The sequence below is a fragment of the Neopelma chrysocephalum genome, unplaced genomic scaffold (assembly GCF_003984885.1).
Source record: "Neopelma chrysocephalum unplaced genomic scaffold, ASM398488v2 Primary Assembly neopelma1_97102, whole genome shotgun sequence".
NCBI lineage: Eukaryota > Metazoa > Chordata > Aves > Passeriformes > Pipridae > Neopelma > Neopelma chrysocephalum.
Window position 1 is genome coordinate 5,273,734 of NW_020925744.1, and position 14,150 is coordinate 5,287,883.

At 34.4% G+C, this 14,150-nt stretch overlaps 1 protein-coding gene across 7 annotated transcripts in view; it reads left to right on the forward strand.

Annotated features, from left to right (window-relative positions):
• The window catches only part of ADAMTS6 (ADAM metallopeptidase with thrombospondin type 1 motif 6), a 155,694-nt gene that overhangs the window by 92,866 nt on the left and 48,678 nt on the right, over window positions 1-14,150 (forward strand). For all 7 annotated transcript variants that reach the window (XR_003532257.1, XM_027671515.1, XM_027671520.1 and 4 more), the window contains 3 exons: window positions 4,141-4,248; window positions 10,688-10,833; window positions 12,877-12,940. Coding sequence is in view for 6 of the 7 variants with exons in the window: in XM_027671515.1 (XP_027527316.1) it covers window positions 4,141-4,248; window positions 10,688-10,833; window positions 12,877-12,940 (318 nt within the window). In the remaining variant the exon portion in view is untranslated. The remainder of the gene's footprint in view (window positions 1-4,140; window positions 4,249-10,687; window positions 10,834-12,876; window positions 12,941-14,150) is intronic.

Below are 14,150 nucleotides of genomic sequence, written 5' to 3' on the forward strand. Positions count from 1 at the left end.
TGCTTCGATGTTACATAATTTGAAATGCCTATATGTAACTCTGCATGACGCAACAGAAAGAGGCTCCATCATTTATAACACTTAGGCAAAAAGAAGGTAATTTGATTTGCTGTGTTTTTTTCTCTAGATGGTTTCAGCTTTGTTTAATTTACTGCAAATACAAGCATCCGAATTCCAAACTGAAGTCATGGAGCCCTAAGATACACCGTTACAGGTTGTCATCTATCTTGTCTTGATCTTGTGAAAGGCCTCAGCTTCAGTTTATGTTTCCTGGATTTTTAAAACTTTCCCTTGTTTGCTTTACAAATTCATAGTTACTAAATCCACACATTTGGAGACTGACTTTGAGGTCATTGATTAATTTTCAGTTTATGCTTCTTTCTCTTAGCCATGAAATTATTTGAACAAATATAACGTTGACAGAAGATATGTTAGCTTCATCCTGTGTACTCCAGTGAAGAAAAGGTTACCTTAAAAAGGTCACCTTATGTTGGTGGGTGGGTGAGTGTGCGTGCATGCGTGTGTGAGCGTGTGAAAAAAAGCAGTATACTTTCTATTAGTGATTTTGGGTCTGACTTTTTCAGGGCAGTTTGTCCTATGTTTTTAAGGCTAGCTTATGAAAAACAATTGATTATGGAGGTTACGGATAACGGTGGTAGTAAAGAAAATAGATCAATAACTAAGAAACTAGTGTAGTACCAGGTATAGGATTTGTAGGGTTCAGCTGGAGAACAGAAACCTTTATGAACCTTAGTCAGAACTTCTTTGTTTAACTTTTGAAAGTCAGCTGAAAATAAAGAAGACATAGCCATAGCAGGACCTGGTATAATTCCATGTTCATTTAATGAAGTAACAGCACAGATGGATTTTTCACTTCTTTTTAGGTATCTTGTTTGTTTTCAAATGACTGCTAATGTTATTTTTTGTTTCGTGTATAGGGTGATGGAGAATATATTTCAGATTCTATTTCTTCTTTTAAATGCAGTACAGCAGGGGAAAATATCATCTTAAATAAGTTTGGCTATATTTAAAAGAAGTTACAAAACCCCTTTAATTTCTTGGGTTTAATATAATTACTTGTACAAATCGATACATCGTGGTTTTTTGTAAATCTTTGATGTTTTGCATAGTTTTCCATGAGGAAGTAGTCTGTTGATTTTGGGATATTGTATATCTGTCTCAAACAGAACTCCTTTCTGATTTAAGTAGAGGTTTTTGCTCAAATAGTAATAGCGTGTTAAAGCCCATAGTAATTTTAGACTACCATCATTTTATCTTTAGGGATTTATTGAGGTAAACTCCTACTGAAATTAAAGTCTGAATAAGGACTGTCAGACTATGTCAGTAATAAAGGCTAGTTTTGATATACTCCTTTTCCAAGCAATTTAGCAATAAGTATTTTTCTCTTTTTGTGAAGCAGGAAGGTGAGTTGACGTGCTTGGAATCGTCCTACAAACAGATGAATGAATAAAATAGTTTTGGAGTGATGTATCCATTAATTCACACTGTACAGATGATTATTTGTTTGAAATTAAAATGTCTGGGTGGTATTAGTTCAGTGAATTTAGAGGAGTCTAATGCCCCGGAGAAGCCTGAATATACAGAAAGAATCCTATTGAAAGGAAATTGTTAAATACTCTCATTTGTGGATATGTTAGACTGGCAATGAAAGACTTATTTTAAATTTTTCTTCCAATTACATGATAATACATAGATGGTATACTTATGTAGGCATATCAGAAGTGGAATTTTACACATGAACTCTGGAGCAAAAAACAGAATTCTGGATTTAATTAATCCTGAAACGTAGATGTTTTAAAACTCCAGACTGTTATCCAGATCTGATTTTTTGCTTTTGTCTATATTGGGACAGTTGAAATCTTTGTTACTTATTTCTGAATTTTTGTTTTTTCAGAACTTTGAACCATACTTCACAAAGTCAGAACAGCTGTTAATTTAGAGATTTGAACTTGATCAGAACTGAAATAAATACGTCACAAGTAGAATTGTCACAGTCTAACTCTTCTAATTAGTGTGACAATGTAAACTGCACATGAAGCATAAACAAGTAAATTACACTAATTTTGCTCAACAAAACGAGAAAGTAAATTACAGATTAAAGTAAATAAGGCAGGATTATGACAGGAACACCTCATACTGTATCTAAAAGGAACCCATCTTAGGTTTTCACTTTGAAATCCATACTGTATTGAAGTTTGAATTCATGGCTGATTTAGATGTGAAATTGATTTAGTGTTGAATTTTCGCACCTTAGTGGCTGTGAAATTTGTAACCTAGTTATATTTTTCAAGAGTCTTTGCTGTGTATCTTCTGTTATTTCCTGGTTGTTTTTTTTTAAATAATGTGTTTATTTGTGTGTATCTTAATCCAAAAATTTTATCAGCTGAGTGACCATAAAATAGTGGGTTTTTTCAGAGATTTGAGTTAAGAAATGTTAACATTTCTTCAGTGAAAAAACTAATTTGGAAAGTTCAACATTGAGTGCAGGTATGCTTTTACAAGTGGCAGTATTTCTCCTAAAAAGAGGCTTAAGAATTTGGTTGTTTTTATAGAGCCATACACTAAACAGGATGAACTAACTTAAGCTTAATTGTCAAAAATTGGATGGAAATCCAGAAATCATCACTACTTATTCCTTATGATATCAGACCATTCTTATATGTTATTTTTTAATGGATTTTAAAAAAGATACTTTGCTTTTGCCAATCATGTCACCAGCTGATTTTAAACATGGGAAAGAATGTTGTATTTTCAAGAAAAGATTCTACTGTTGAACTGTTGGTGCAGCTCCTAGTGAGTAATGTATAAATAATTTAATTTGTATATGCAGTACAATGCAAGAAACATTAATCTTGGGGTAAAACATAGTAGTCATTCCTGTTGATGTGTATAAAAAAGATAGTCTAGGTACTAGATACTCATTCATTACCTCAGAGAAACAATTAACTTGGAGGGGAATGGATAATAACTTTACTTTATTCACACTGTCTTTTCCTTTTTCTCTTTGTTTCAAGGTTCAGCCATAGAATGTATGCAAGGATTTTTTGTAGGATATGATTTCAAGCAGCTGTTAAATAAAATGAAACACTAATGACTACCATAAGTTCATTTTAATTATATGATTCTATTCCAAATTTTAAAAAATACTTAAAAATAGAAAAATGTATAAGCAAGTTCTGAATTCTTGCACAGATCCCAAAGTAATACAGAAAAGATTATCATGTCAGTAATTTGCCACAAAAGCAAACCACTCCTGATTCTATTGTGCATACACAGCTGAATTCAAGGGCAACTGAAGCAACTGTGAAGATTTCCAGTGTTCAGCCAACTTTGGATCACGCCCACATTGTGAATTTCAACTCCCAGCTAGTTTTAACAATGAATCTCCAATGTCAACAGAACTGGCTTAATTTAAATTAATAAATAGGCAAAACCAAATGAGAAAATAAGGTAGGAAAAAAAGACAATCTGTAAACTTTCGTTTGTTTAACACTGGCAATATAGGAAAATAGGATAGGCTAAAAAATTTATGAAAAAGCAAATTTTAAAAACCTAAAGGAAGTATTTTGGTATATAGCTCAATAAGTTCTAACTACGCATGCACTGCTTTAGCAAGTGTTGCAGAAGAGGTGTGCAGGTAGTCTTAGCTCAAAAACTTTGTTTTTACCTGAAGGATTCAAAAATAATTGTTGCTGTTTCATTTTTCAAAATAACCATTTTAGAAGGTAATTTTGAGTCAGACAATGACAGTAATGGAGACACTGCAGCGCATCTAAAGACTACTTTCATAGCAACACTAAAATATACTAAGCCCAGTGTTAGGACAAATCAATAAAAACGCAATTTTAAAACATTGCTTGCATGGCAGGTGTAAATAACGTTCTTGTCTACAGTTCGATGCTTCCAGATCCTTTTTTTTTTTTTTGGCAGAATATTCTTAGGCAAAATATAGTAGCTTCAAAATTGCAGAGTATTTCATTGCCATCTATAGCTTTCATTCTGCAGCCCACTTCTTAATAGTCTCTGTTAAAAAAAAATTTGTGTATACATGTGTGCATAAGGACTGACAGAAATATTATAGTTTTATTCTGACCAACTTGCTTCTGCCTTCTTTCCTAGGAAGTGTGTAGAGAGCTCTGGTGCCTCAGCAAAAGTAACCGCTGTGTTACCAACAGCATTCCAGCAGCTGAAGGTACTCTTTGCCAAACAGGGAGCATTGAAAAGGGGGTGAGTAAAAATTATTTACTGTTTGTAGAAGCAGTTTATTGCTCAAAGAGTACAAGAAGAAAGAACTAGAAAATTAGAGTATTTCACAGCAACTATAACAGTTCGAAAAAAAGAGTTACTATTTCAGAATACACGTTCATCCTCATGGAAGTGTCCTACAGAATTATTTCACAATTATTTTGTATATGTATTTTAATAAAACATTTGTCCTTGCTATAAAACTCTGCAGCCTTGAACAACAACAAAAAAAACCCAACCAAAATCTGTTACATTCTCTGTGTATTTTTTTGAGTTTGTTTTTTTTTTGTAGAAACCCTTTTATTTTATTCTTTATTAGATTTTACACCACTCTTTCATAAAAGCTTTAGGTCTGCCATGGATTTTGAAAATGTGTAACATAAATCTAGAGTCTGAATTCTGTCATTTTGTTAGAAGGTAAAAAAATCTTTATTCCTTCAGATATAAGCTGAATCATGCAAGTGTGTAGAAAAAATGTTGTGTCAATAAACAGGTTTTCTAAAAACCTATATTTCCCAGTGGCCTTTCTGTTTTGACTTGAACTATTCTTTTAGTCTTCAGTTATGCTTGCATAACTGTTTACCTCTGTAGGATTTTGATGTACAGTCAGATGAAGTCTTCTACCTAAAAGAAAAATACAGAAAGTCAACGTTGCAATAGATAAGTCTAGCACTATGGTATATGTCTGAAGATGAGAATTTTGATTCTAAAATGATCTCTGTGTATCAGTAGTTCCAGACAAGACTGTTAGAAGACTTTCTCAGTTACATGCACATCTTAAAGAGGAGAGAAAAATATTTTAATTAATTTACAAGACATGTACTTTGGAAAAAAAAGAATTCTGTATGTTTTTTCAAGATAATGTGTTTTATTCAGGTTTATATGAAGTGAATATTGTTAATTAATATTGTTACATCAAACAATTTCCAGTATCAGTCCAAGAATTGCTACATCTGTTCATGAGAATTTACTGCTGCAGATTGAATTTTTTTCTAATAATGACCAGTGATGTCTATTCTCGTTCTGTTTTTTGCTATGCTAGCTGGGCTAGTTTCAACAAAGATAACAGTGCATTTTGAGTTTCAATCTGATGTTTAAACAACAAGAATGAAAGCTTTTGGGCAGCTGTCACAGTTTATTAATGCTTGTTGATGGCTTCATTCTGGGCCTGTGACCTAGTATCCTTCTGATGGCTTTTCTGTGCTGAGATTGGAAATATTGGTAAACTATGTGAAGCAGATTTATTGAAGGGGTCATTTAAGAAAATAGAGTGATTAGAGTTAGCCAATGAAAACAGAGAGACCTTCTCATAGTACCAGAAATGTTACCTTATATTAGAGTAATAGAAAATGTTAGAAGCCCTGCTCTTAAATCAGCAGTCTAGGTTTATTTTGGAACCACCTCTCCTTACCAAAGACAAAGAGTATTTTACCTCAGTTTATGTTTTTTAAACCATGAGACTACAAGTTGAGATACTTTTAGGCACTGTTGCCATGTTCACTTGTCAGAGACTTTAATCAGTTTGCTCTCTACAAAATGACTTTTTCCAGTCATCAGTATCTTGTTCCATTATTAGATTTTAGAGGAAAATGAGAGAATCCATGCCATTTTACAAAGATTTTACATTACAAAGATTTTACAAAAAATTTTATGTTTTACCTGTTAACCAGAGATGTCCCTTAACAGCAGAGAATAGTGTCTGTAAACTGAAGCCTCAGAGGTTCCAGTGAATTAATAGTTCCTGGTAGCAATAAACAATAAAACACAAGCTCTTTCCAAGTATGTAGTTGTCTTTACCATAGAATAAGGTGAAATTAATAGGTTAAAATTCTGTAACACCTTGGTGTTGTTGTTGTTATTATTATTGCTGTATTTGTATTGCAGTCATGCCTAAAGGCCACAACCAAATTAAGCCCTATTTTGCTGGACTCTGGCCAAATACATAATAAATGACATTTCCTGCTCTAAATACCTAATAAGATCTTAGAGTATTTAATAATATTTATATATTTACTAATGTAAATTTGGGTTTAACTATTAAAGCATAATTTAAGGCGTTGTACACTAACGTCTTTTTGGCGGAATATGGAGGGATTTCTACAATGAAAACAGCCTATTATAAAAACTTCTTTCGGTTGGTTGTATAAACCTACCAGGCTTTCAACACTTTGGATTGAAATTCTCCATGATAGATGTCTTCCTACACCTAAAGATTTTTAGAATGTTTTCCCTAAAAATTACTCAGCTTTTTTTCTGCATATGGGGAAAGAGAATAGAGTGGTTTATTACTGCTGATGGAACTGTTACATCAGTTCTGTTTTGAAGCTTTAATATGTTCATGCTCTGATAAAGGGTTTTTACATATTGGCTGGGTTCAGAAAGGTACACTTTTTCCTAATTTGTGATAAAAAAGTCAAATATATATGAAGTTTCTCCCTGGTATACCCAGAGATGTGTCTGTGAAGGCAAACTAGCTGACAGATATGCACTGAGGAAATTGTGCATATAAAACAATAAGACAAAACGATAGGAATGCTTATTTTGTGTTTTAATTTCACATAATAAAAAAGGTAACCCTTTTCTAAGATCATAACTTACATCCATGCTAGGGATGTAAATGAGGGGCAAACATGCAAAAAGTGAAAACTCAGTGTGCTGAAAGAATAGTTTTACGTAGCTAGATTGTGGGATGATTTATCATTGGATATTAACATAAGATAAATTTAAGTTATTAGACATTACATTTTCTTGCAAAATGATTGTAGAATCAATGACTGAAAAGAAGTTGTTAAAATTTAAATTGATATAAATATTTTTCTTCGTCTTACAAAGTATGAAATCAATTTTCCTCAATATTAGAGTACTTGCTGTGTGATTTTTCTTAAAAGCATACTATTGTAAGTGTTAATTCCATCAAAGAGCTAATACTCATATAAAAATGATCTCAAATGTGCCACAATATCATTTTTTATTTTGTTGTTAATCACCTCACCACAAGAAGTTTCGGACTGCTTACATTATTCACAGAAGTTTTTACACATTTTATTTGCATTCGAATGCATCATCGTTGTCTTTCTGTTGAACTAATGGAACTTTATTTTTTCAATGTTCTAAACTTCTAATGAAGAACTGTTCTTTTAAAATAGCTGTCACCTTGTCTTCTGTCTTCATGTAGTGGTTACTCAATAGTCCTTACCTCATTAGAGCAGATGAGGTGTTTTTTGTGGAGGAAGCATATTTCTGCAGTCCCATTAGAAATAATGAAGACTTTGGTAATTTTTAATTCCTCTGACAGAGATTCTGTGTGTCACTGTAGTGAAAGATAAATTTTCGCTAGAAAATTAAGAAGCAACATCGAAGTAAGCAGAAAGTCCTCAGATTTAACTTAAGTAGAAGGAAAAAATCCACCATTTAAGGAGGTTTTCCAGGGGAGTATGGGAATGTAGAAGAAGACTAATTGCATGACAGAGGGAAATTACAGACTACAGAGATTTTACACAGCTTTGTAAAAGTAAAGCTGATAATTGCACCTGCCTCTTGTCTATTAGTCGTAATTGTATAGAATTGGGATGTTTTGCATATTGGTATTCTTATGGATTTATAACTCTTGAGTGTCCTGCATTTCTCAGCTTGGATTTTGATATCTTTGTAATGTGCATAATGTACTTTTAATTAAATTAGTAACATACCCGTTACTTTTAATTTTTTAGCTTTTGACTTCAACATTAGATATCTGTTCATGTACTTCTGTGGCATCTCTAATAGAATGCTGCAAGGATATTTTTGTATTTAGTCAATGAAGTTTTTATCACTTAATTTATCACCGTAAAGAGAAGAAAACTAGGTGATTTTAGTTACTCATTTAGCTCACATAAATACTTCATTCTCCATCATAGTTGTTCCATTAGAGGCATATCAAAACACTGTGCCATTTGGCCTGAATTGTGTTATGCAGACATTCAGTAATAGCCTGGATTTAAGGGAAGCTCCACATGAAGGGTACATTCCTCTGATGAATTCCTGCTCCAGTCTGTAAATTTAGAACTCGAAGAAGAATAAACCGTCATTTTCTCAGTACAAGTCTGTGAAACCTTGTGTCTTTGTTTTTTTTCTGAAGATGGTGTGGTGGGTTGATCCCATCCAGCGGCTAAGCACTCACCCAGTGGCTCACTCACTCACCCCACCTTGTCCCCAGGGATAGGGGAGAGAATCAGAAGGGTGAAAGACTGTTTAGTTAAGTGAAATGTAAAAAAAGGAAAAAAGCAAGCAAGAAATCAGAGGGAACCACTCACTACCATCAGATTGTTGCCCGGCCAGAATGAGCAGTGGCTACTTCAGGAACACTATCCCCTACCCCAGCTTTACTGCTAAGTATGGTGTTACAGGGTGTGACATATCCCTGTGGTCAACTGTCCTGGCTTTGTCCCCTCCCAAGCTCTTGCCCACCCCCAGCCTGCACACTTTGGTGACAGGTTGAGAAACTGAGAAAGCTCTGATTGTATACAAGCACTGTTCTGCTTCTGACACTGTTCTGTGTCATCCACACTGGTCACAAACCTGAAATGCAGCATGATATGGGCTGCTGTGAGGGGAACTCTGTCCTGCCAAGACCTGGTAGAAAAAGACAATGCGTTTTGAACTTGAGATTTAAAATAACCGGCCCTATCTTTTTTGTAAACACGTTAATGCTTCGTGGTTTTTTTCCTTAACTGATGGAGTATGAGGCCTGTAAACAGAAATGTTTTGGATTGTAACAACTGTGTTGTAAAACAGATACGATACATACAGAAAAAAAAGGGACCATGAAGGATAAAAATGGATATGGCTAGAAGAATAATGTTACAGGTTTCAGTTATTAATGTGGAAATAGTAAGGAATTAATACAATTAGGAAAGGTTATGTTAAATGTTACAACGTGTTTGTATGCAAAAGTATGTTGTATCTAGGTATCAGCTTTTGCTGATGATAAACTACAAATTTTAATATCAATATATCATTTCATTGTACATCTTTGAGAGTTACACACTTAGACTCTGACACATTTAACAATCCAGAAGTACCTTTTATTCAAAATGAAATTTCCAATTGAAAAAAATCATTAATTTTATTAATTTTTTTTGACTAACACTTTATACTGTCCTTGTTCATATCAAACTCCTTTTAATTATGAGTGAAGTTTAAATTACCTTTTCAGTTGCTTTCAGAAAAATCTAGAGCAATTCAAGTCATTGTGAGTAACATATGTCCCACGTTGCTGATTGAGGATTTAGGTGAGCCTTAGGGCTTAGGAGAAGAGAAAGTTTGGCTTTGCAGTACATATTACTCTGAAGTGAACACTGAGTCTTCCAGTAGTGTTTCCAGGTGAACAGGGATATGTCTATCTGTCGATGTCTTCTGTGCATGAATCAGTGTGTTTGTCAAATTTATATGGCTGATTTTGGACACAGAAGTTGTCTGGATTTCTTTTTGGAAAGGGCCAGTCCTGTATCTGTTACAGGAATTCAGGGATGTTAAACAGCAGTACCCCACCTTTTGGAAGTGAAATATACAGATTGAGGTCACAGCAGACCTGAGTCCATGCGCTACTCTCTCAGCTAAGCCTGAAACAGTAGCAAAGGGTATCTAACTGAGCTGCTTCAAATTCTCAGTGATGCAGTAGACACCAGAATGTGGATCAAACTGTGGACTCCACGATTATTTCTGAATGATTTAGAAAGTATTTCAGATGAACGAAATGATAAAGTTCTTTCAATAGTTAATAATTTCTGCAAATTGCCTATCATTTTGTATGTCTGATTTAAGTAACGGTTTTGCAAAGTTTAAGCTTTTGCATGAGTGAAGTTTGCATGTTCGTTCTGTCCCTGAACAAGTGGCCAGTCACCATTATATAATGATTTTCTGTACCATGTCTAATGCTTTGGCACTACTTTTATTATGTCTGTAGTGTTAGTATAAACGAAATACTGGAACAAATTCTTCTTCCATTGTAACCTTGTCCAAATTTTCTTTTTTAAAATGTATGGAAATACTTTCTTAAAAATACTATCAGGAGAATTTTTCAGTTTGTGTAATGAAGCCCCTACATGAATCCTAGGTGGAGGGTGTTTTACTAAACCAAGCTTGGAAATGAATCTTAGTGTTTAAAAGAATGTAAGCAACTTGCAGTTCCTTAATTGTGAAACATTAAGGAGGCTGTATGAAGAAAAAGAGAAAATCTGTATTTTAAACTTGCTTTAACTTCTGGTGTTAACATGGCTGTCTGTCTAAACATGGCTGGAAAAAGTAAAATACTAGTCTTGTTATCTGCACAGGGAATGCTAATGCCTATAATTGGTCATTGTCTGACCCTTATATTTTTCTCTCCTGATACCTCTGTCAGCCTGCAAACTAATTTTATGGGTTTTTTTGTGACATCTTTCAGTGGTGTTATCAGGGAGAGTGTGTACCTTTTGGCACTTGGCCTCAGAGCATAGATGGCGGTTGGGGTCCATGGTCAATATGGGGAGAGTGCAGCAGGACCTGCGGGGGAGGAGTCTCCTCATCTATAAGACACTGTGACAGTCCAGCGTAAGTAGCTAAAGTAAGCCAGAGCCAACAAAAAGACACATTTGGAAACTATTCAAAACTGTGGTTTCACATGTTATCTGTAAAAATGTTTTACTAGTTTGCCAGCATTTGTCTTCAAAATAGCAGACAGAAACACTTAAACAGGAGAAGTTCACTAGACATACTTTTAACATTTTTAATGTATCTTATGTACAGTAAAGATAGCTGGATTTATATTTAGTAGTAACCAGAATAGTTTTCTTTATGCAACTTACTGTTCATCAATATATATTTAAATTATGCCTTAGGTACATTTAGGGCGTATTTCTTCTAATGCTTGTCTAAGATATAAAGTAGCAATTACCAGTTACGTATTAAAAAACCCCACCACAGTATTTCCAAGGTTTTGCGTATAACTGGTTACAATAAACCATCAGTAGTAGTATTATATTTCATACAATACATTTATGTGCTACCGTGTCCAACACTTAAGTTGTGACTTCCCACTGACTCTTAAAACAATTCAGCGATTTCCTTCTCTGCCACTACTCTCTATTGGTCCATTTGCTCTGTTTGAAGAGAGGCCAGCTTCTCCACTACAGCTTGACCTGTTGCGTATATCTGTACTGGCCTTATAATCTGTCTATTTTCCAACATTCTGAGCATTGTTCCAGAGAAGATCTGTCAGGTAAGTGATCCTCTCACTGTCACTAGTCATTCTCAGATGAGTGCTTATTTCTATTGCTGTTCTTTGCTGAATGAATCACTGCTTTTTTCTGTTGCACCTGTTGCCTGTTCTGGTTCCCTCATCACAGCCTAGGTCTTTGCAGGATAGTTTTATTACTCCATCCTCTCTTCTTGTCATGCCCCGTAATTCCTATTTCCTTCACCACTATTGGTTTTGAAGACCACTTTTTCTAAAAACATTTTGTGTTTCTTTCATGAAAATAAATTCTGTGTCTTTTGTCACTCCTTTCTTATTTTCTGCTCTCTGTACACTCAGTTTTTTGTTGCTTAATATCCATGTTTTGCAAGCCAGGCTGTACAACAGCTTTCCACTGCACTCTGCAAGACAGACACCATAATGTCACAATACAGCTGCTTAAGGTGGTCTGTTTGCCTCCTATCATTAGCAGTAACTACCTAATGTGGCAAATACCACTAGTTACTCATTGAATCCAAAAGCAGAAATTATCCATATACATCAATAACATGTCAGACTATGTTACTGAGAGGATAATAAATTAAATTCATTATTTTTTTTCACAGCAGTATTTAAAAATGCTAGTGAGATGTTTGTTTGGAGCATGAATAATATCCTGAGTTTTTTTATACTTCTGTCACCATGTATTTGACTTGGTATGTTTTTTAAATGTTTAACGAGTAGATGCATTTGGGAAGGGTTATGTCTGCAGTAGGAAAATAAAAAATCCTTTTGGTTCAAGGATGCTGTTTTCTGGTTAAATAGTGTTTCTGTAGTGTGAAAAATAGTATTGATTTACTTTCCAGTTAATTGTAAAGTTACTTCATTATTTGACCTCTATGGAAGATAGATAAGGTTCTTGAACAGCTTGGGAATTTAAGAACCAAATGTCTTACTTACGCTAATAAAAATCTGGAGTTTCCTCAGATTTGATACTGATTACTTCAAATCAGAATCAAATTCTTGAACTAGAATGTACAGCCGTTGCTGGTTCCAGGTGTAAAACCAGTCTTTCCTGGTTTATAAGTAAGATGAGAAGATTAAAAAAAAAAAGTATCACATAGGTTGTTTACCCAGTTTAATTTTATAAAGCTAGCAAATAATTAAAACCAACTTCTTTTTTTACTACGTTCAAAATACAGTTAAACTGTACTGCTTGGAACTTATGCAGACTAGATAATTATATGAGTGTTGTTTTGTATCTGCAAATGAAATATTTTAAAATCTCATATTAAAACTTGCATGTACTTTTATTTTTCTTTTTATAAAATGTATCTCTTGGATCTGTACTAATAGTAATAATGCATTAGTATATCTCATGAAGTTGTGTTTATACTAACATATAAAACGTGTTTTTCTAGGCCTTCAGGTGGAGGCAAATATTGTCTTGGAGAAAGGAAGCGCTATCGCTCCTGTAATACTGACGTAAGTAATTTTTGTTTCACTGTGATCAACTTGACTTTTTTATATTTTAGCAGCAATGGATGCATTTTTTTTCCCCAATTCAGAGAAGCTGTGGATTCTCCGTTTAATTGGCAAACAATTTCCTGTAAGGCACGTCTATATTGCAGGCACCCTAGATGTTCTGCCAAATCTTAGGATCCCAATCTCGATGTAGGGCCCAGCTGGTGCCTTCACATTGGGGCCTGGAGTATGTTCAACTTGACCTTCCATGGTAAAGATGAACAAGGAGCATTCCACATCAGAGCAAAAATCTGTTTAGCCCACTGTCTTGTCTCCCAGCAGGGGCCAATAACGGATTTTTAGGGAAAAAATTATATGCTTTTGATAGCCAAGGCTTGACTTTTCTATGGATTTACTGTATGAGTGAGTTTCCAGAAGCTGGGTGTCTAAAGATTTCTGGAGCTGCTCATCTTAACTGCACCACATTAAGTCCCACAAATTAAAGTATCCTCCACGAATCCACTTTTAAGCCCTCTTACGCTTTTTATACCTTTAAAACATCCAGTGCTAATACATTACACAATCCTTTTATACATTCTGTGAAAATGTATTCTAAACCTGCTGTTTTGGCATCTGGTTATTGCATTACCAGAATGATCATGCAGTTTAATTTTAGAGCTGAGCCCATTGAATAGTGACCTACCACTGAGGGAGTCAGACACCATATAAATGTATAAGGTCAAATTATGAACGTCAATTGACATTCAAAGAATTGCAGAGACCAGTAGACTTTGTTTCAAGATTTATGATAGTCCTTAGTACTTGACATTTTTAATAGAATGGTGTGTTGGATTAATGTAAACATTTAAAGCATGCAAATACGTTATTGTTTTTATGAATAAATGTGTTGGTTTTGCATCTTGTCTGTTGAAGTTTATTTTTCAGTGTCAGCATTCATTGCCCATCTGTAATTTTCAACATAGCACTCCCTAAAGCTCCCACTATTCATAATGCAAAAACCCCTTCATTTTGACTTCATTTTTCTTGCAGAGATAAGTTAATTCTGGTTGCCCTTTCTTTTGACCATTTTAATCCTTTGGAAACAGCGCACACGCTCCTACTAGGCTTGTTTCTCATCAAGTACTTCCAAAGCCATATATGACTTTTTAATTCAAAGGGCATCTGCTAATGGAAACATTGAGATCAGCAGAAAATAACATTAGCTAATGGA